Consider the following 21,972-nt stretch of genomic DNA (forward strand, 5'->3'; position numbering starts at 1 on the left):
TGTGAAAAGAATGCGAAAAGAGTTGAAAAGAAGTGAAAAAGAGTTCTAAAGTGTTGTTTGATGAAGAAGGGGTCCAAAACAATGAATTCGACCCTAAGGAGTTGTTTAAATCTTCCCCTTGTGTTTTAAAGCTAATTTCTGCAATCTAAGTAAATTCTAAGTCTCAATTTCATTACTTTGCTTACTATCACTTTAAGAACGTTTGTTTTCCTTATCCTTTCTTTGTTAGCCAATACCCCAAGCCCCGTTACAACCCTTGACTTCTATCTTGAGTGTTATGTGTTTCAATTTGTGGAGATTGAACTTGGTATGAGCATATGGTCACTGGTTCTCGCATCTAAGTAGTAGCATTCCATTCATGAGATCATATCTCAACATGCTTATTAACTCTAGAAATTGTATTCTTTGTTATACATATATGTGAGCATTCATTTTTTATATCTACATCAATTCTCTCACATATAACTAGTATAGGGTGTGTAGTTAGAAAATCTAAGTGAAAATAGAGTGCATATCTTGTAAGGATTGAGGGAATTCTCTAAGGCATGTTACTACATTCAAAACATTGTTTTAATTGGTTAATTGTGAATTGGTAAGTAGTGACTATGATTAAGTATGTGCTTAAGTGTTAAATTGACTCAATTCTGTGGGAATGATAATCTTTAACATGTCATGTGCATTGGAAATCCCTAAGGCAAACGTTGGAAGGTTTAGGTTATGTTTGTTGGTTTTGTTTTGTTTTATTTCTTTGTTTTGCTCAAGGACTAGCAAAAGCTAAGTGTGGGGGAATTTGATAGGAGCATTTTTATGCGACTTAATTGGCTTGTTCTCATGCATTTATGTTGTTTTTCCTTAGTTAGTTTAGTGTTTAAAGTCATTTTCGTGCAATTTCAGGTTTTAGTGTCAAAGTATGCAAAAAGGAGCATTTTGGAGCTTTTAGGAGCAAAATTGGGCTTGGAATGAAGTACATATGCATGGAGCAAGGAGTTTGGACGAATTTGAAGTCAAAACATCAAATAAACATGCTAAAAATCTGGTGCAATAAATACAAGTTGAAAGAAAGGATAGGTTTCTAGATGGATTGACCAAAAGTCCACTCAAAACCATGTTCACACCTAAAATCCACATCCTTGCCGTGAGTTTTTGGTGTTTTCACACTAGAAAATTGAGTGAATGATTCAAGACCTAACCCACCATTATTCTACACATCCTTGCCGTGAGTTTTGGTTGTTTTCACACTAGGAAATTGAATTAAACAAGTCCATCCTCTCCCTATAAATACCTATGGCAGCAACCTCATTAAGACATCCAGAAATTAACCATTCTCCAAGCCTTTCCTTGCCTCTCCTACATATCTAAACCCCTTCCCATCCATTCCTCCAAATAACCAACCCTTCAACATCATTCCAACCTTGTTGTTGCGGCAAGGAGAAGGAGAAAAGTCCTTGGACGCGCTTGCTATCCAACATGGATCGTTGGAACGTTTAGGTGCTTTCTTCCCTTTGTTTTTCAATGGTTAAATTTCTTTATCTTTGTTTTGTAATAATGAGGAACTAAACCCCCCTTGGCTAGGGGGGGATTCAAAACCATGTTTATGCTTGCTATATGATTTGATTACTTCCAATTGCGTTTCTTGAATTGTGAATTCAATTTACTTATCCGTTCGTATAAAAACTAATTTGTGTATGTTGGTTGAGAGTGCACGCTTAATTTTCATGCATGAATTTGACGCTAGTATATAAGGGAGTTTCACCTAATCGTTATGAACTTATATTCACAAGTAGTGAAGGTTGCTAGTCACAATCACGTTAAGTAAATTCTTGGCATAAGTTTCATGCAAATCATAGTAACGAGTGCCTCGTCAATGCTTATGTTTTTCATAGAACTTAATGATTCTTGCTTGTATCTCTATTATGCAATTCATGTAGGGAACTTGTAGGGAATGTTTTGGGTTGTCGTATGCAATCATCCAATCTAATAACTTGTTGAAAAACTGAGAGTTAATTAGTGCAATTCACGGTTAATTTGGGGCGTTGAGTATTCATAACTTATCGAAGAGCAATTGGAAATCATTTTGTATGCAAGCAAGACATGTGTGGAGAAGAACCCCTTAGCTAGCCTTCCATTATCCATTCAACCCAAATTTGTTTAAAATCTATTTAAGTTTTTAGTTTATTCGTTTTTACTTTCAACTTCACCAAACTCAAATCCCCCTTTTACTTTCTTGTTTTAAAATCTTTTGTTTACATTTTTAACTTTGTTTCTTTTTGTTTTTGAGTCAGTTTAGAGGTTTTAGCAAGCCCTCCTAATCCCCGGTTTAGAACGATACCCTACTTACATCTATACTACAATTGTCAAAAAGAGGGTTTAATTTGTGTGTCAAGTAAAATTCTCACACCACCTGACTCCCTTCTTGCCACTGTGTTGAGAGACAAGTATTTCCCAGGTAAGACGTTTAGGGAAGCTTGCAGCGGGAGGGGAATATCTTGGGGGTGGAAGGGAATTTTTGAAGCTCGAAAAGTGCTTGACAAAGGCATTTGATGGCGGGTGGGCGATGGTACTTGCATCAACATCAGGGAAGATCCGTGGTTCCTAAAACCCTCCACTTTCAAGGCTCGGGTGCGAGCAGGTTTGCAAGCAATTATGGTGAGTGACCTTATTGATCCTGCCTCTGTTGAGTAGAAGACCAACATTGTTGCTGGGGGTTTTTTATAAAGAGGATGTGGCCTCAATTCTCAATATCCCCTTAAGTAGGAGTAGACAGGGTGATCATTTGGTTTGGCACCACTCAAAGAATGGGGTGTATACCGTTAGAACTAGATACGGGGTGGCTCTGAGGCTCAGGAAAAACGGCGATCTAGGGAGGAAAAGGCGTGGAGCACCGAGCTCAACCTCAAACCTCAATCAGGTCTGGAATAGAATATGGAGTTTGAAGGTCCCTAATAAAATGAAGTTCTTTGTTTGGAAATGTTGTAATAACGCTTTGGCAATTCGAAGAAATATGAAAATAAGGCATATGAGAGTTGACAATATTTGTGAGGTGTGCAAGCAGTTTGACGAGACAGAGAACCATATATTCTTTCGGTGTGAATTCAGTCATATTTTTTGGTTTTGCTCCCCTCTTCAGCTTAATTCCTTTAAGCTGGAAGGGGCCAATTTCCTTACTTCATAGGTGTCGTTCTGCAATAGGGTCAAGGGGATGGGTAATGAAATGGAACAGTTGCAAGAATTTGTGTTTGGGCTCTGGCGCCTTTGGAAAAATAGAAAGGACCTGGTTTTCAAAGGTGTGATCCATTAACCTCTTGATATACTGGAGTTATGGATGAGGAACCTTGCCGAGTTTAGGGATGCGAGGGTTCAAGGGGTTGCGAGTGTACAACCTATCGACGGTACGATCACCTCAACTCTGGAGATAAGGGTTGGGCATTGGCAAAAGCCGGGCTTCGGGGTTATCAAGGTAAACATTGATGCTGCTTGGTGCAAGGAGACCATGTATGCTGGCGTGGGTTGGATTGCTCATGATTTTGTCGGGCTGTTACAAGCAGCGAGAGGTTCGGGCAGGCTTCTCTGCCATAGTGCTGCAGCGGCTGAGGTGACTGCAATCTGAGCTGCTCTGGAATTCTGTGTTCAGCATGGATTCAACACTGTGACCATTGAATCTAATGCAAAGGTTATTATCCAAATGATTAGGAATGAGATTACCCTTGACTTCAGTTTGGAATGTACTTTTGGTGACATCGAGACTCTAGCTCGTGGTTTGGAGTCGGTGACTTTCGATTTTGTTTCTTGGGAAAGTAACCGTGCGGCGCACTCGGTGGCTAAGGTTGTATTCCAGGAAGGTAGGGCTTTTGTTTGGGATTGTATTGGACCTGAATTCTTGTTTAACATTTTGGCTCAGGATGTAAAACTTTCTATTCTTTTATAATATTTCTACCTTTGGATAAAAATAAAAATAAAACTATTTATTCTTCTCATTACATATTGACCTAGAAGTGAGCATCTACATAATAAATACTATTTACAACACTCTCCATTGGATATCACCAATCAATGATACTTGTCTCGATAAAGCTTTGCTTGGAAGACCCAGTGGGACAAAACCTAACCAAAGAAGGAAAAATAAAAAATCTGGCACCACAATAATGAAACATTGATATGATGTTGGACTCGCATAATGCTGCCTAGCTAAAACCTTGCTAGGAAAAACTTAGTGGGATAAAAACCCGATCAAAGGAAAAAGAGCACATCATGCTTTTGTCCATTGTAGCGCATTGTCGAAAACTCCTCCTTATGCATAACTATGCTAGATTAGTGACTCACCTTGATTATAGTAAGTCTTGATTTGACTAGTCATCATTGTTAAGTTTTGAAGTAATGTGACTTCAGTCTTTAAAAAATTTAACTTGAGTAGAACTTGACCTTAGAAAGTGCAAAAGTCTACTGAGAGTTGACAATGGCTTTTTGTATTTAAATGTACAAGCAGAAAAGAGTTTACTAAATTTCATGCGAACATAATCCATTTATACAAAATAGCCCCACAGGGGCTTCCAATAGTACTATAGTTATGTGAACTTTTTCAAAAGTATGTTAACAATATAAATTTGGTTCGAAGGCAACAAGAGTACTCATTGAGGCAATTTATACCAAACTTATCTAGAATACAATGTGTTGGTATCGAGTACCTACTTTGAGCTTTATGCTCTTAAATGAAAATCTTTGAAGAAGAATTTCATGGCATTATCAATTCATTAAGAAATTACTTTGAGAGATATACAAAAAACTAAAATCTCAAGTAGTATGCAGTCTCCACATGCTACAAGTCTCACGTTCAACATAACACCATCCTTACAGAAATGCAGTTGCCCCTACAATAGGAGACTATGTTTCTACATAAAAAAACTGATGCCATATAGTGATTTTAATTCACTTCATTAAATACACCCAAGGATACTTTTGGGGTTTAAACTATAGGTTTACTTATTTCATATTTTTCATTGCCTCTTAAAAATGGAATTTGCCTTTTTCCAATTTGGTGCTTTTATAATTTGTCGACTTAATTGGAAAACGTGGCCTAATAGTCCTTGATGATATGAGTAGCTATTATAAAATTAAATTCATCATCAATTCATGATCCAACATTTCTCATTTGTATGTGCATGCTTACTTTATAAGTATCTTATTGCTTGGATATCAGTGCCTCTTTGAGCTTCCATTGTCACTTCTAGGATAAACATCTCGAGATTAATTACTTAGAGAATTGTATCATAACCTTTTATGGAGCGTTATTTAAATTGCGCTTGAACTCTATAAATCTCCACTTCGGGGAAGTTCAAAATTTAGAACCTATCTATATGTGTATCATGCTTCTGGCATGCAACAAATTATTTACATCAATTATGAAACAAGAAAGGATGTATCAACACATAGAGAATTGTATCATAACCTTTTATGGAGCGTTATTTAAATTGCGCTTGAACTCTATAAATCTCTACTTCGGGGAAGTTCAAAATTTAGAACCTATCTATATGCCTATCATGCTTCTAGTATGCAACAAATTATTTACATCAATTATGAAACAAGAGAGTTTGCTACATTGCTGTAAATATGAACACAACTAAAAACAAACCGATTTGAATTCCAATTGTGTCACATCCCGGCTCGGGCCCCCACTACATCCCGGGCTCGACTCCATCGTCGCACGATATTGTCCGCTTTGGGCCCTGACCACGCCCTCAGGGTTTTGTTTCTGGGAACTTACACGAGAACTTCCCAGTGGGTCACCCATCCTGTGATTGCTCTTGCACGAACTCGCTTAACTTCAGAGTTCCGATGGAACCCGAAGCTAGTGAGCTCCCAAAAGGCATCGTGCTAAGTAGAGATGGGAATATACATATAAGGCTTACAAGATCCACTCCTCTGGGCGATGTGGGATGTTACAATCCACCCCCCTTAAGGGCCCGACGTCCTCGTCGGCACACATCCGACCAGAGATTGGCTATGATACCAAATTGTCACGTCTCGGCCCGAGCCCTTATAACATCCTGGGCTCGACTCCACCGTTGCACGATATTGTTAGCTTTGGGCCCCGACCACGCCCTCACAGTTTTGTTTCTAGGAACTCACACGAGAACTTCCCAATGGGTCATCCATCATGGGATTGCTCTCGCACGAACTCGCTTAACTTTGGAGTTCCGATGGAACCCAAAGCCAGTGAGCTCCCAAAAGGCCTTATGCTAGGTAGAGATGAGAATATACATATAAAGCTTACAGGATCAACGCCCCTGGGCGATGTGGGATGTTACAAATTGTGATGGATGAACCATCTTTGTTACATAAGTACTTGTTGGTTGTAAAATTAACCTTAACCAAAATGATCGTGATGATGCATGTGATCAAGATACAGGTCTCAAGCAGAAACGCAATGAATAAAATGCTTTAAGATTTTGGTAAGCCATGAGAGTGTGTGCTCAAAACTAATCTCAAGTGACATGAAATAACCTCAAAAATTGGGAATTTTGCTTGTAATAACAAGTGAATAATATAACGCCCATTTTGTAATACATCTAGTCATTGGTCAAACAGTTCACAACTAGATGTTGATAAAACTTACTACTATGTTGTTAAATTCTCAAGAGAAGTATGGGGATCCAAGGTTAATTTTTAAGGTAAAGTACAAAAAAACTACCTCAACTATGGGTCGAACGACACTATCATACCTCATCTTTTTAAAATGACAATGTCATACCTCATCTTACGAATTTATGACAATGTCAGACCTTCGTCAGTTTTTCTGTTAATTTATCTGTTAAGTGTTGACGTGGCTCCCACTCACTAATTAAAAAATAATTAAACATTAAAAAAATTAAAAATAAATTATTTTTTATATAAAATTGTGGGATCCACCTCTATAAATCTCATCTCTTCTCTGTTGCCTATCTCTCTTCTTTCTCCCTGCAACCTACATCCCTAAAAACCTTTCCCACCTGTCCCCCCCAACCTTCCTCCACTACCTACCCTCTCTCTTTAATCCCTGCCCCAAATTAGAGGCATTCCATCTCTCCCCTCCTCATCCCACAAACCCTTCTCTACCCTCGCACCAAAAAATTCTCTTAAAAGCTCTAAACCTTTCTCCGTCTCCGCTGAGCTTGCCACCTTCCCAGTCCTCTCCTTCACCGGCGACAAAGTTGGGGAAACTTTCCTCGACCTCAAGTTCGCACTCCCTGATACCGCGTGCACCGTCGTCCACCGCGCCATCATCGTCGACCTTCAGAACAAGCGCAACAGCACAATATCCACCCTCACCTGCGCGGATGGGTCGTGTTCGGACCCAAGCCTAGGGATTGGAGCATCAAGATCAATCGGAAGGAGAAGTGGCTGAAGATTTTGACGGCGGTGGCAAGCGCCGTGAAGAACACGATAATGGTGCAGGATTTCAGCGACGAGTTCGAGAAGCTTGAGACGCCGAAGACGACAGAGTTTATAACAGCGATAAAGAGGTGGGGTTTAGACCCAAAGGAGAAGACGACATTTCTGGTGACAGAGGTTTGATGAGATTTTGGATTTTGAGATTTGTAATGGGTTATGGGATTTTGGGATGCATATTTCCCAGAGAGAAAGAAAAGAGAGTTGAGAGAGCGAGAGGAGAAATATAGGGTGGGTGGTGGAGGAAGATTGGGGGGAAGGGTGGGAAGGGTTTTTGTTTTGGGATTTTAAGGATGCAGGTTGCAGGGAGAGAAGAGAGAGATGAGATTTGTAAAGGAGGATCCACAATTTTATATAAAAAAATAATTTTTTTAATTTTTTAATATTTAATTATTTTTTTAATTAAAAATGGGTCCCGTTTCTGGCCACATCAGCATTTAACAGAAAAAGTAACAAAAAAACTGACGGGGGTCTGACATTAGCACAAATTCGTAAGATGAGGTATGGCATTGTCAATTTTAAAAGATGAGGTATGAAAGTGTTGTGACACCAATAATTGAAGTAGTTTTTTGTACTTTACCCTAATTTTTACTTAGATGGTATGAAGACTAATTTTTCGTGTGAGCAATCCTTGCAAGGACATGCACATGCACTATGTTGAGGCCTCAAAATATGTCCGGATGAATTTGTAATAACCATATACTCAATGCCATGCATATAAATAAATTAAGCCGAAAAATTAGTTTGGTTTTTATGCAGAAATCGAGAGACTTCAGGCCCTCAATTGTTCAGAATAAAAGAACTCTAGGTTCTGATTCAATAAGAAACTTTTGGTTCTGATTTAATTATTTTTCTTTTCAAATGTGCAATTTCACTCCTAATCACGAGACAACATAGTTTCTTATCATTGTTGGGAAAAAAAACCTCAAGGTAGGTTGATCCACCATGTCCGACATATTCGTATTCCTATTTAAGTTATAGCTGCAATTAGTTATAAGCTCTATCAACTACATGCCACCCACCTATCATCGAGTTTAGAATTAAGGAGTCAATGGATTGAAGTCCGGTATTATAGGATGATAGTTAAAAGGACTACATGTCCTTATTCTCTTATAAAAACTCATTACTGGTGCAGTCCTAATTTAGCTAGGAATGTGGTTGTATGAATCCTTATGAGATTCTATACTATCTTTTAAATTGTGTCTTATTTGTAATGTATTACTTGAAGAGCAAGGATTCTCTTTTCCTTACTACTATAAATAAAGGCACAATGGAGTGAGATAACATACACCTCAGAATTCATAAATTCTCTCTTCTTTGTCTTACCACAATACCCTCTCTCTCCTTCTATAATTTTCAGTTAAATAGGTCTAGCACATGTTATCAGCACGCTCTTACTGTCGCTAACGAATTGAAGGTTTGTGGAGGAGGTTCGTTTACAACTAGCACTCAAAGGCTTTCTTTTGTTTCCATCAAATCAAGTTTTTCTAAAACATGGAATTGATATTTTATAAGCCCCTGATAGCATGAAAACATTCACTATGATGCATGGAGCTCCAAATTATTTATATTTCATCACAAATGATCCCTGAAATTGACCCTCATCATCAAGATGGTCTCTGAAATTGAAAACCATTCAATGTAGTCCCTGAAAATAGGTGTCGCAAATCAATGTGGTCATTCTGCCTCAATTATGTTAAAGAATCTGTAAAGTGCTGATGTGGCACATCAATGGGCCCCATAAGTCATTTTTTCTCACAAATGGTCCTTGAAATTGACCCATGACATCAAAATGGTCCCTAAAATTGACTTACGACATCAAAATGGTCCTTGAAATTGAAAATTGATCAATGTAGTCCCGCAAGTGTCTTAAATCAATGTAGTCATTCCGTCATAATTTTGTTAAAAATTCTGTTATGTGTTGATGTGACACATAAATTGGTCTCACAAGTCTAATTAAATTTAAAAAATTACAATTAGGCTTAAATTAATTTAATAGTTAATAAAAAGATTGTCAACCCAGAAACCTAGTCTTGCAATCACCACCGATCTCAGTCCATATTTCTATGCCTTATTCGCTCTTTATTCTCGAAAAAAATTTTCAATACACCCATCTTTACACATTTCAACACTTCACCGAATTGAACCTGGATCGAGATCACCTTTGGTGACGGCTTGGTCCATTGGCAACGACTTCTGAGACATCATCGTTAACATTTAGGCGATCAACATCCTCACAACCTTAATCTTGGAGAGCTTGTTCGGCGTTTCCCTGGTGGTTTGGTGATGCAAAGAATGATACAGTCTGCCTTGAGATAATGAGGTTATAACCGAGGTGCGTGCATTGTTAGTTGAAAACTATTTCAACACCCCTTCTTAGGCATTGGTTAAGCCTTGTGCATTTGAGAATTTATGGAAGGGATCTCTCTTCGGAGTATGCTCTACTATAAGACAAAGAAAATTCCATTGTGCAAAAAGGTATTTAGACATTTTTTTTTTAAATTAATTATTTAACCCACATCAATACATAAAAAATTCTTTTACAGAATTGTGGGGGAATGATCATATTGATTTGCGATACCTATTTTCAAGGAATACATTGATTGATTTTTAATTTTAGGTACCATATTGATGGTGTGGGTCAATTTCAGAGACCATCTTGATGGTGTAGGTCAATTTCAGGGACAATTTGTGATAAAAACCCGTAAATCTTATATGGCCTATTTATGTGTCACATCAGCACTTAACGAAATTTTTAACAGAATTGTGACAGAATGACTACATTGATTTGTGACATCTATTTTTAGGAACTTTGATTGATTTTTAATTCTAGGGACCATCATAATGGTGATAGTCAATTTCAATGACAATTTGTGATAAAAACTTTAGGGAAATTTTATTTGAACCCTAAAAACTTCTTTCCTCACCCAACTTAAATATTTTTGCCAATAAACTCTCCACTTTACCCTTAAATTAATGTGAGAGAAGAAGAATACATTGAAGGGAGATGAACCCATATCAACCCCACCAAAGCCTGTTGCTTTCTGGCGTCTTCTTCATTGATGCGGGTAAAAATTTTTTTTGTCAGCGTCTTCTCTTTTTAGGCTTTTTTTCATTCTCTCTATTTCCATCCTATATTTTCCTCCTCCTCCTCCTCCTCTTTATTGCTCACTTCCTTCAACCGACAAATGCCGAAAGCAAATCGGGGCCTGCACAGTTTTCGAGTGTTACAGAGTCGGTGACGTGGAGAATCACGACCAAGGGTACCTCTGTGTTGTATGGAAGGTGTTAGATGTCAAAGCTTGTGAAAGGTAAATGGGCTGCCATGGAAGACAGAAGTTGCCTTGAAAAATCACCAGCAAATCTCTAGTGGGGTTTGAGGTGGAAGTGCCAGTGGGTGTAAAAAAACATTTTGATTTTGTTTTTTGTTTTTCAGTTTTATACAAGGGTGAATTAGGAATTTGAATAAAATATTTTTAGAATTTGGTGTAAAAAGAGGTTGAATGGGTTTTAATAAAGTTTTCCAAAACTTTATTCAAAATATATAGCTTGTCCATGCACAAGCAATTAATATTTTCATATTTTGAATATGCAAATTGTGTTATATTTTGCTACATTGCTAAATTGTGTGAGTCAAAGAAAAACAAGAAAATAGAAGCAACAACTAGGGTTTTGAAAACCCTAACCGAAAAAAATAAAAATAAAAGAAAAAAAATTGGCTCAGCTACGTCATGAAGCCGCTCCTTGAACCGAGCCGAGCCTGCAGCTCTTGCTCCTGCCTTAAAACGACACCGTTTGGTGTCTGGATCTGCGGCTCTAGTTTTTGGGCTTACAACGCTCACTCAGCCCAAGTCCAGTTTTTCTTTGGGCTTCCTCTCACTGCCAGGCCTGCAGCCTCTCCCCTCGAATTTGCACTATTTCTGAAAAAACATTATATAACAAACAACGATAGGCTTTAAGATGCTGAGCTTTCTCAGATTTTTGCAGCGAACAAAGACCGCAGTCAGTTGTCCATATCTTGGATTCAACCGCCAGATTTTAGTTAGCCCAATTTCCAATTCCTCGATGTGATCCCGGCAGCAGCAAAATACTACGAAGGAGAAATTATACAAGAAAATTGTTTAAGTTATAGTCACAAACACATTGTTGAAACTAAATAACATTCAGTAACGAGTTGTGACTAATATACATTTAGTCACAATAAACTTTCACGTTGTGACTAAATTGCCACTTTCTTGGCAGTGACTTCTTCAAGGAGGTGCCAACGACACTTCCAACGATCAATGTAGCGCAAGAGATCAGAAACTCGAGGAGTGTTCGAGTTTGATATTTGGAATTGGGATTGCTTGTTCTGCTGAATCCCCAACAGACCAAATGGATATCAGTGGTGTTGCATCTGAATTGCACTCCATTAGGGACAACCTTCCTGCATAAAAAGCTTTCTATTTATGTTCTGCATGTTCCTGTTGCTGCTATACTAGGTGAGTAAATTTGTAAGTAAAAAATAATCACCAATGTGATGTTGGTCTGTTGGCTTTTGAACAGATGTACTGCATCAAACCATGGTTTGCAGCAAATTACAATCTGATAAAAATTTCTAACAAAAAATGCATCAAAATCAAGCGTTAGAACTCAATGCCTCGTTGAGTTGTCGACTTTTGCAGGAGATCCACAGTCCCACAAGGATCACAACCATTTCTGATATAGCAGGAGTTACATTTTGGTATCTTTGTAAAGGTTTTTAGTTGTGTGTCAATGGAAGAATTCATAACGTACATTTCAATCAGGAGAAATTCTTATGTCCGCTGTTTGGACCACTTCAACCATACAGCCTAGACACAAAAAATCACACATGCTCCACCTCTGATTTTCACCCTCCCCCAAAAAAGAAACCCACTATGTGATTTTACCGTCCTCTCTCTTTGTCGTAGTTCAGGTTTCAGATATAAGAATTTCTCTCTTAATGGTGTTCAGATCAATGAAGTGTTCAAGTTAACACTTAATATCCATTGGAAATCACTCTACATATATTTTGGGATGTTACTGTATCGTTTTAATTCATGATGTAAAATCAAGTATTTTAATATTATATTATTAGTTTGAAACGTCACGGTGTTATTCAGAACGTAAGGAAGCATTTCTCATTTCAACATGATTACAGAATGTGGAAGAAAGTGGGGGCAGAACTCTGTTGCCAGCTAGCTATTCATATGGGGTCAAACTGGTTGTGCATATGCAGGGTTTATTTTGATATGAGCTTAGTAATTTTAATACTTTAAATTGCAGCAAATCTTATTAACTGAGAAATAATATAGTCTTAGCTGGTTTTGACTTTTGTTGCACAAGCAAGAAAAAGCATAAAAATGAGACAGTGCAATTATATGGTTTAGTAAGTTGGCCAGCTAACACACGAAATTTCATTAGCAACTTGGCACGCATAAAATGGAGGGTACAATTCTTTTTATATTCTATTATTTTTTGCACTTACGAAAAGAGCGTTAAAGTTACTATACATTTTTAAATGAGAAGATGGCAATATTTATAGGCGAGCAATGCAATTCACATGTATCACATTAACTAGTCACGTCTTGCTAAGAAAAACAATCAAACGAGAATCATTACACAAATGAATCTTGCATGAATTTGTGATTAAGTAGGCATATTCTAACAAACATATTGAACAATTTTTCATGTACTAAGAAATTAAAAAAAGTTGATAAAAAAGTAGAATATTCTTCATGTCTTTCACCGTGGTACACTTTTCTTAGGTTCTTTCATTTATTAATTTATATTTACCATCTATGTGGTGTGGAGGTTGGGTTAAAAGTAACCATCCAACATTAAAACTTATTAAAAAATGGTCATTTGAAAGTTTCTAAGATTGTGAATACATGAAAAAACAACACATAACTTGCACCAAAAGAAAAATAAAAAGAAAAGAAGAAAACAATACAAAAGAATACTAGTCATAGTTAGGGAAAGTTTGGACAAATTTCCCAAATTTTCAACTTCTCTTACCCGCCCATATCAAACTAATTTATTCCCTTTTATTATTACATCTTTTTTTTCTTCTTTTTTTTAATAATAAAAATACTATTAGACACTGCTTGATCACATACATGTAAGAAATTATTTTCCTTTACATTAAATTTTAGTCTCACACGCCGTGGTGGAAGGAATTGTACATGAAGTATGATGTCTTGCTCAATGCCTCGAATCAGTGAAATTCTTGTTTGTGCTCAAAGATGGAAATTGTGTTGTTGATGCCGTTGCATCTTTTTTTGAGAACATGGTGGTTGTTTGGAATGGGATTGTATTGGTTCAAAATTTATGTTTAATATTCTAGCTGCAGATGTATAAACCCTTCGATTATAATCTAATAAAATCTACTATTTGACCAAATTTTTTTTTTTTGTCTCACACATAAACAAAAGTAAAAATTCAGAAAAAATAAAATAAAAGACTAACTTATTAAGATTTTTTTTTGAACAAACGATATTATCTACAACTAACTTACCAAAAAAAAGTTTTCAAACACATGTTAAGCTGCAATTTATCTTAATCGAGTATTTTCCATGGCATCATATTTCATAATTTCTTCATGCCCTACCCAACCCGCCAACTTCCTAATAAATCAAAATTGAATGATTTCTTAGATCATATTGATTTTTAGCCTTTGGAAGAGTTGACGCAGTTGTATTCAATTTGCGTGTGCAAAGTGAGTTTTCAACGTTCATAGAGTGGAGTGGAAGAAAATAGGAGGAGCCTGAAAGTTAAGGACTTTAAGCAAACCAAAAAACTAAACAAAAATAAAAAACAAAAATTGGAGTTTTTGCAGAGGAGAGAGAAGGGTTTCCCGTTTCGCCTTACTGTCATGCACTTTGTCACCACTCTCGTCGGACATTGCGATTTACAGAACTCTGCAAAAAGTGGTCTCTCTCTATATCTCTCTCTGTCACAACATTCCTGATTAGGGTTTCTCTGAGACCCGGGTTCAGAATCCGATTCGACTCGTCCGTGTGAACTGGATCTCTCTCCGACTTCAAGTGAGTAAACCTTCTTATTCGTTCCTTGTATTTCTTAACTCTCAAGAAAATCTGGGTTTGCTTTGCTTTTGCTTTTGTGGGTTCAGTGAGATTTCTCTGTTCTTTCTTAGCTTCTGGGTTCCGATTGGTGAGGACCCAGATGAGATTTTTCGATAATTTCTAGAGAAATTGAGAAAATTTCACTTTATCAAAGGAATATAAGAAAAGCCCAATTTTTGCTTTTTTTTTTTTTTTTTTTTTTTTTGAATTTTGAATTTTTGCATCTAGCTGCTTAAAGTTGTTATATTCCTTTGGCTCCCACTTTGTGTGAGACGTGTAGTTTTGCAGCTTTTGATTTTTGGGGTGTTTTTGGTTGTTTGATATTAGGATTTGAATGGCGCATTCCGTGAATGATAGTAGCATTGAGAGTTTGATATCTGCAAGCAAGGCATTGAGGCTAAGCTTACAGAAATCACAGGGCCTAGGGTCGGCTCTGGAGAAAGCCGGAAACCGATTTGAAGAGATTAACCACAGATTACCCTCTCTTGAGGCTGCAGTTCGACCCATTCGTGCAGACAAGGAAGCCCTTGCTGCCGTTGGTGGTCATATTAACCGTGCTGTTGGCCCTGCTGCAGCTGTGCTTAAAGTTTTTGATGCTGTTCATGGACTCGAGAAGAGTCTACTGTCAGATCCGCGTAGTGATCTGCCCGGTTACTTATCGGTATTGAAACGTCTGCAAGAGGCTCTGAGATTTCTGGGTGACAATTGTGGATTGGCAATTCAGTGGTTGGAGGATATAGTAGAGTACTTGGAGGATAATGCGGTCGCTGATGAGCGGTACCTTTCAAACCTGAAGAAATCATTGAAAAGTCTCCGAGAATTGCAGAGTGAGAAGGAAAAGGCCAACCTTGATGGAGGGCTTTTGGAGGCTGCGTTGGAAAAATTAGAAAATGAGTTCAGGAGGCTCCTCACAGAAAATAGCGTGCCACTTCCAATGTCGTCACCATCTTCTCTTGGAGAACAAGCTTGCATTGCGCCATCACCATTACCTGTTCTGGTAATTCAGAAGCTGCAAGCTATAATTGTAAGACTGATTGCTAATAATAGACTAGAGAGATGTAAATCTATTTATGTTGAAGTTCGAAGTTCGAATGTAAGGGCAAGTTTACAAGCTCTCAATTTGGATTACCTTGAGATATCAATTGCAGAGTTTAATGATGTGCAGAGCATAGATGGATATATATCGAAGTGGGGAAAGCATTTGGAGTTTGCAGTGAAACACTTGTTTGAGGCAGAGTATAAGTTGTGTAATGATGTTTTTGAGAGGATTGGATTGGATGTGTGGATGGGTTGCTTTGCAAAGATAGCTGCTCAGGCTGGTATTCTTGCATTCCTACAATTTGGGAAGACTGTTACAGAGAGCAAAAAAGATCCGATAAAGCTTTTGAAGTTGTTGGATATATTTGCGTCTTTAAACAAATTGAGACTGGACTTCAACCGGCTTTTTGGAGGACCAGCGTGTATTGAAATCCAAAACCTGACAAGGGATCTCATTAAGAGTGTTATTGATGGAGCAGCTGAAATTTTCTGGGAGCTTCTTCTTCAGGTGCAATTGCAAAAGCAGAACCCGCCTCCTCAAGATGGGAGTGTTCCGAAATTAGTCAGTTTTATTACGGATTATTGTAATAAACTGCTCGGGGATGATTATAAGCCAATCTTAACTCAGGTTCTCATCATTTATCGAAGTTGGAAGCATGAGAAGTTTCAAGAAGGGCTCCTTATTAATGAGGTTTTGGAAATTGTCAAAGCCATTGAGCTAAATTTGGAGGCGTGGATAAAGGCTTATGAGGATACCAGCTTGGCCAACCTTTTTGCAATGAACAACCATTGGCATTTGTACAAGCACCTGAAGGGAACTAAGCTGGGGTTTCTGCTGGGGGATGCTTGGCTACGAGAACATGAACAGTACAAGGATTATTATTCCACGGTTTTCTTGAGAGAGAGCTGGGGGAAACTTCCGGGTCATTTAAGTCGAGAAGGTCTGATTCTGTTCTCAGGTGGTCGTGCCACTGCCCGTGATCTTGTCAAGAAGAGGCTAAAAACCTTCAATGAAGCGTTTGATGACATGTATAAGAAGCAATCGAGTTGGGTAGTGTTAGATAAAGATCTAAGGGAGAAGACGTGCCACCTCATTGTGCAGGCTGTTGTGCCTGTTTACAGAAGTTATATGCAGAATTATGGGCCCTTGGTCGAGCAAGATGCAAGTTCAAGCAAGTATGCAAAGTATTCTGTGCAGACCTTGGAGAAAATGCTCATGTCTCTTTTTCAGCCAAAGCCTGTTAGATATGGCAGTTTCAAAGGTAGGCAAATGAGCGGAAAATTTGATGGAGTAGCAGATCTTCGCCGTACTACCTCTGCGATTGTGTGATTATGGAACTATGTGCGTTGTGGAATCACATGGCAGGACTCTCTGCCCCTCTACACAATTGGCTTTTCATCTTGTATATAACGACATTCTCAGGAGCCTGGAACTGAATACTGATGTCCCATTGCCTGAGATTCCAAGATGTAGAATCCCTGTAACACATCTGAATGTTTTGAAGAGTTGAACACTGTTTCCATTGCCTGGCGAGTTCTAGGCCATGGGGTCTCAGATTCCATGCATGGTGATGAACAAATATACAGCCCAGTTGGATCCTGGCGTAGATAATATATTCAGGTATACCTATCCATTTTTCTTTCATCTCAGACTGATTGATTAAGTTATATTAGGTAAGGCAGCCAGAGAAACCTTATAGCTTTGCTAGATTCCATGTACAATTCTTTGGTATAAAGTGCATCAAAGAGGTCTACCTAGGATTGAATCGATTTGTAAGAACATGGGAAAGCTTATAACCTTTCGACCTTCATGAGATGCTTGTTTTTGTGCTATGAAACGGCATTGTTGAGAACTTCAAAAATGTATAACAGTCATGTGCTATTGGAATACTGTTGAGAATGAAGTGCCTACTCGTTTTGATGGACCTGTGTACTTTAGTTTTAAGCAATTTGTTGATGGCGCTTCTCTTTTCGTTTCACTTTTCGGCCTTGATTCGAACTTTTCTGCTTTGATTCAAAACTTTTCTGCTTATGCTCGTTATATCTGTTCGTTCTTCTTAGACATGCTCGGCAAGACATGAATTGGTGTGTCAAGAGGCTCATTTTTTGGATAAAGAAAACCGGCGGCACTGGCATGATGGCATCTTTCTTGTTTCATTCCAGTTGATCAACTCTTGTTTATTGGGCCGCCTATGATGTAACACTTAAACATAATTTAAATAGAAGGCTTAATTGTAGTAAATAGCTCTGAACTTCTACGAGTTACATTTTGCACCTCAACTCAATAGCTCAATGGCACTTAGTTTTGCATGGTAGGTTCTCCCGTTAACTCCGTTAGTTTTTCTGTCAAATATGTGAGCAAATAGTAATTTTACGGGTTGGAGGACTATGAGAGCTATTAATCCAGTTGAGGGACCGTTTCTATAATTAAGTCTAAATGTAAAGAATAAGAAAGTGGTTTGTGCTTTGTTACAAGAACACTCGCATCTCCGGCCCTATAAGGCGGTATTGTTCACTTGCAAATCATAGCTTGATACACTTTAACTTTTCAGTGGATTGTTGTTCTTGTAGTTGATATTCTTCCTATTTTTCTCTGATCTCTTGTCAACATAACTAATCACTGAAATCACTCGACGAAAAACAGCGTAAAAAGTATTAACAAATAAGTTTTAAAGTCTTACGTTATACCGATATTAGTGACGTTAACCACAGAAGTTTTCTTGTTCACTTTCTTTAATCCGGCCTGCACCTATAAACAATTGAAGGTCTCCCCCAAATTTCAGATTTACCAACTTGAGAAAGTTGCAGTGTGAACGCTTAAGCAACTTCTCATTAACTATAACCTACAATTATCACCATAAAATGAAACCCTAACTTCCCAAGTCTCTATCTTCTTACCAAATCCTCTCAATTTTTCTCAATAATTTGAATTTTTTGTGGTTAACATGACAGATATATAGTAGTTGTTTTCTTCCACTTTTCCCTAACGTGACAGCAAGATTCCTTATAGCGACCAGCTTACAGCCACATTTGGATTCAAATAAGGATTAAGTCAATGTCAGCCCCACGGGGAGGAGGGTATTTTTCAATGTGTTGCCTGAAATACAGCTTGGTACGTTAAATATACTGGGTCGTATTTCTGGTACACTGAAATTTTCTCCATGGGTTGGAGGTCCTAAGTCACTTTGATATTTTGTGAATGTGAACTTACTTAGGGTGTGTAAACATGGGAATTTCTTTTTAATCTGTAAAATTTAGCAATTTAGTAAAATGTGGATTGTATTTTTATGTAGTATGAAATAACGCTTTTGCTGAAAAGAAAAAAAGGCGATACATACCACCGACATGATGAGTTACTGTCACCTTTAACACTCTATGTCATCGTTTATACTTCAATAAATAGGAGGAAATGAAGCGTAGATAACACATATATCTTGCTAAAGTCGAAGTACAAAACACTCTACACCCTCCGTTTCTTACCTGAAGGTGCAAAGGGGAAGCTAAGGCCAAGCTTCTGCCATTAGAGATATTCTTAAACAACATGTTAGATTTTTCAAGTGCGATATTAACCTAATTGTCAGGCGTTGATGTATGAGGGTTTTGATAAAAAGGTCAGTGACACATCAGCAACACATGATTATTAAAAAACAACCAAGTAATCCTCTATCATTTTGTCAAAGTTAGGTTGCAGCTTTCAACGGTCGGAGATGAAGGAGGAAAAATACATGATCATGATGGATGAAGATGATGATGATGAGGACCATAACAATAACGATAAGAGTTGCCATTAATGATTAGAGGAGAAGGGTGAGAATTGAGACATCTTTGTGCTTTGTTTCACTCAATTGGGTCAAGCTTCATTCGAACATACACTTTCTTTTTCAAATATCTAGAAAATATGATGAATTTAAAATCCTAGTTGATATCCTTCCTATTTTTCTCTAATCTCTTGTCAACATAACTAATCATTGAAATCACTCAACGAAAAAGAAGCGTAAAAAAGTATTAACAAATAAGTTTTAAACTTCTTACGTTAAACCGATATTACGTTAACTAGGCCTGGCATTTTGGATCCAACCCGTTAACCCGACCCGACCCAACCCGTTAATATTTGTATTTGGGTGGATGCTTAACGGGTCGGGTCGCTAACAGGTGAACCCGTTAACAACCCGTTAAATAATGGGTCACTTTGGGTCAACCCGTTAGACCCGTTAGGACCCGTTAACACCCGTTAGCACCCGTTAGTTGAGGATATTTTAGTAATTTTAGTAAAGTCTTAAGAACAAAAAATAAACTTTATACAAAAAAATAATAATAATAATTGTTAACGGGTGAAACGGGTGACCCGTTAGCTTAACGGGTCGGGTTCAGGTGACCCATTAGCTTAACGGGTTGGGTTCGGGTGACCCGTTAACTTAACGGGTCGGGTTCAACCCGACCCAAACCCAATAAACCCGACCCGTTTACAGGTCTAACGTTAACCACAGAAGTTTTCTTGTTCACTTTCTTTAATCCGGCCTGCACCTATAAACAATTGAAGGTCTCCCCTAAATTCTGATTTACCTACTTGAGAAAGTTGCAGTGTGAATGCTTAAGCAACTTCTCATTAACTATAAACTACAATTATCACCATAAATTGGAAACCCTAACTTCCCAAGTCTGTATCTTCCTACCAAATCCTCTCAATTTTTGTCAATAATTTGAATTTTTGTGGTTAACACGACAGATATATAGCAGTTGTTTTCTTCCACTTTTCCCTAACGTGACAGCAAGATTCCTTATAGCGACCAGTTAACAGCCACATTTGGATCATAAGGACTAAGTCAATGTCAACCTCATGGGGAGGAGGATATTTTTATATGTGCTGCCGGAAATACGAATCGGTACCTCAAATATACTAGGTCGTGTTTTTGGTACACGGGAATTTTCTCCATAGGGTGGAGGCCCTAAGCCACTTTAATATTTTGTGATTGTGAACTTACTTAGGGTGTGTAACATGGGAAATTTCTTTTTAATATGTAAAATTTAACAATTTAGTAAAATGTGGATTGTATTTTTAGGTAGTATGAAATAATGCTTTTGCTGAAAAGAAAAAAGTTGATATATACCACCGACTTGTGCTGATTGATTTATTAAATGAAGAGTTACTGTCACTTTTAACACTCTTTGTCATCGTTCAAAGTCCAAATGGATAGGAGAAAAAAAGAATGTGAAATATGCATATCTTATCTAGAGGTGCAATGGGGAAGCTGAACCCAACTTTAACTCCTCGAATTTAACTTTTGCCAGTATAGATATTCTTAAAATAACATGTTACGTTTTTCAGGTGCGAAATTGACCTAATTGTCAGGCGTTGATGCATGAGAATTTTGATAAATAGGTAAGTGAGACATCTATCATTTTGTCAAAGTTATGTTGCAGCATTCAATGGTCGGAGATGAAGGAGGAAAAATACATGATCATGATGGATAATGGTGATGAGGACCACAACAATAACGATAAGTGATATGCCCCGATCCCGATATCCTCATATATCAAGATAGGCACATGGTGGCCGACAACTGAGGGTGACAAAGCCATTTTTAAACATGCTTACAAATAAAATATGTAATTAGAAAAAAAATATGCCAATGCGGAAACGGGTTCAGAGCATACAACTCATCAAGAATAATGTGAAAGAATTATTATAAAAAGGTACGAACAAAGGAATGGATCCTACACAGAGAAAATTCGAAGATACCGATGTGGGAGTGTCTTGACGCCAGGATCGTACTCCTCGATTTTAAATCCTGAAGGGGGAGCAAAATAAAGGGTGAGTGGACCAAAGTTTATAATAACAATACTAATAATAAGAAAACCATTTTTTTTAACATACTAACCCCCTGTTTTGAAAACTCATACATAGTAAGTTTTCTGAAAACTCTAGCATGCCATGAAAAACATTCGTAAAACATGTACGTGTAAACCAGTGCTCAGTAATGGTAATATTGTCACCCGAAGGAAAATCCGTAAAACATCCGTAAATCACATCAATGATGTACTCAACTAGGGGTATCATAATCGCCCGAAGGCATAACCATCACCAAAGATGAAGCTGTATGATACATGGTTACGTCAGTGAAGAAATATGGTAGGTTCCATCACCCGAAGGTGAAGTTGTACGACTTTGGGTTACGCTAGAGAATAAACATATACATGACACACCGACACTAGCCATGGCTAGTGAAGCTGTCCGACATTGGTTTCACCAGTGAAGCTGGGAGTATGTCATAAATATCCTCAACTATGTCCTATGACCATAGACATCTACATACTCGTATTGTGTGTATGTGCAGTATGATAACCCTTTAGATAAGCACAAAAAATGTATCTCAAAAACTTATATCAAATCACCGGAGCTCAAAGGCTCGAAGGCTCACCTCATAAA

At 37.8% G+C, this 21,972-nt stretch overlaps 1 protein-coding gene across 2 annotated transcripts; it reads left to right on the plus strand.

Moving 5' to 3' along the window:
* The first annotated feature begins 14,081 nt into the window (after positions 1-14,081).
* On the plus strand, positions 14,082-17,787 carry LOC103441230 (exocyst complex component EXO70A1). Of its 2 annotated transcripts, XR_011583698.1 has the most exons (3): positions 14,132-14,468; positions 14,835-17,166; positions 17,607-17,787. XR_011583698.1 is itself a non-coding variant. In XM_008379930.4 (2 exons), the coding sequence occupies exon 2, from the start codon at positions 14,842-14,844 to the stop codon at positions 16,873-16,875; it is 2,034 nt and encodes a 677-aa protein (XP_008378152.3). In that variant the 5' UTR covers positions 14,082-14,468; positions 14,835-14,841; the 3' UTR covers positions 16,876-17,466. The 2 variants fall into 2 exon arrangements, 1 of the variants encoding a protein (XP_008378152.3); XM_008379930.4 differs by lacking the exon at positions 17,607-17,787 and having other exon boundaries at positions 14,082-14,468; positions 14,835-17,466.
* Positions 17,788-21,972: the final 4,185 nt, after the last annotated feature.

This window comes from Malus domestica, chromosome 08, assembly GCF_042453785.1.
Source record: "Malus domestica chromosome 08, GDT2T_hap1".
NCBI classification, from domain to species: Eukaryota; Viridiplantae; Streptophyta; class Magnoliopsida; order Rosales; family Rosaceae; genus Malus; species Malus domestica.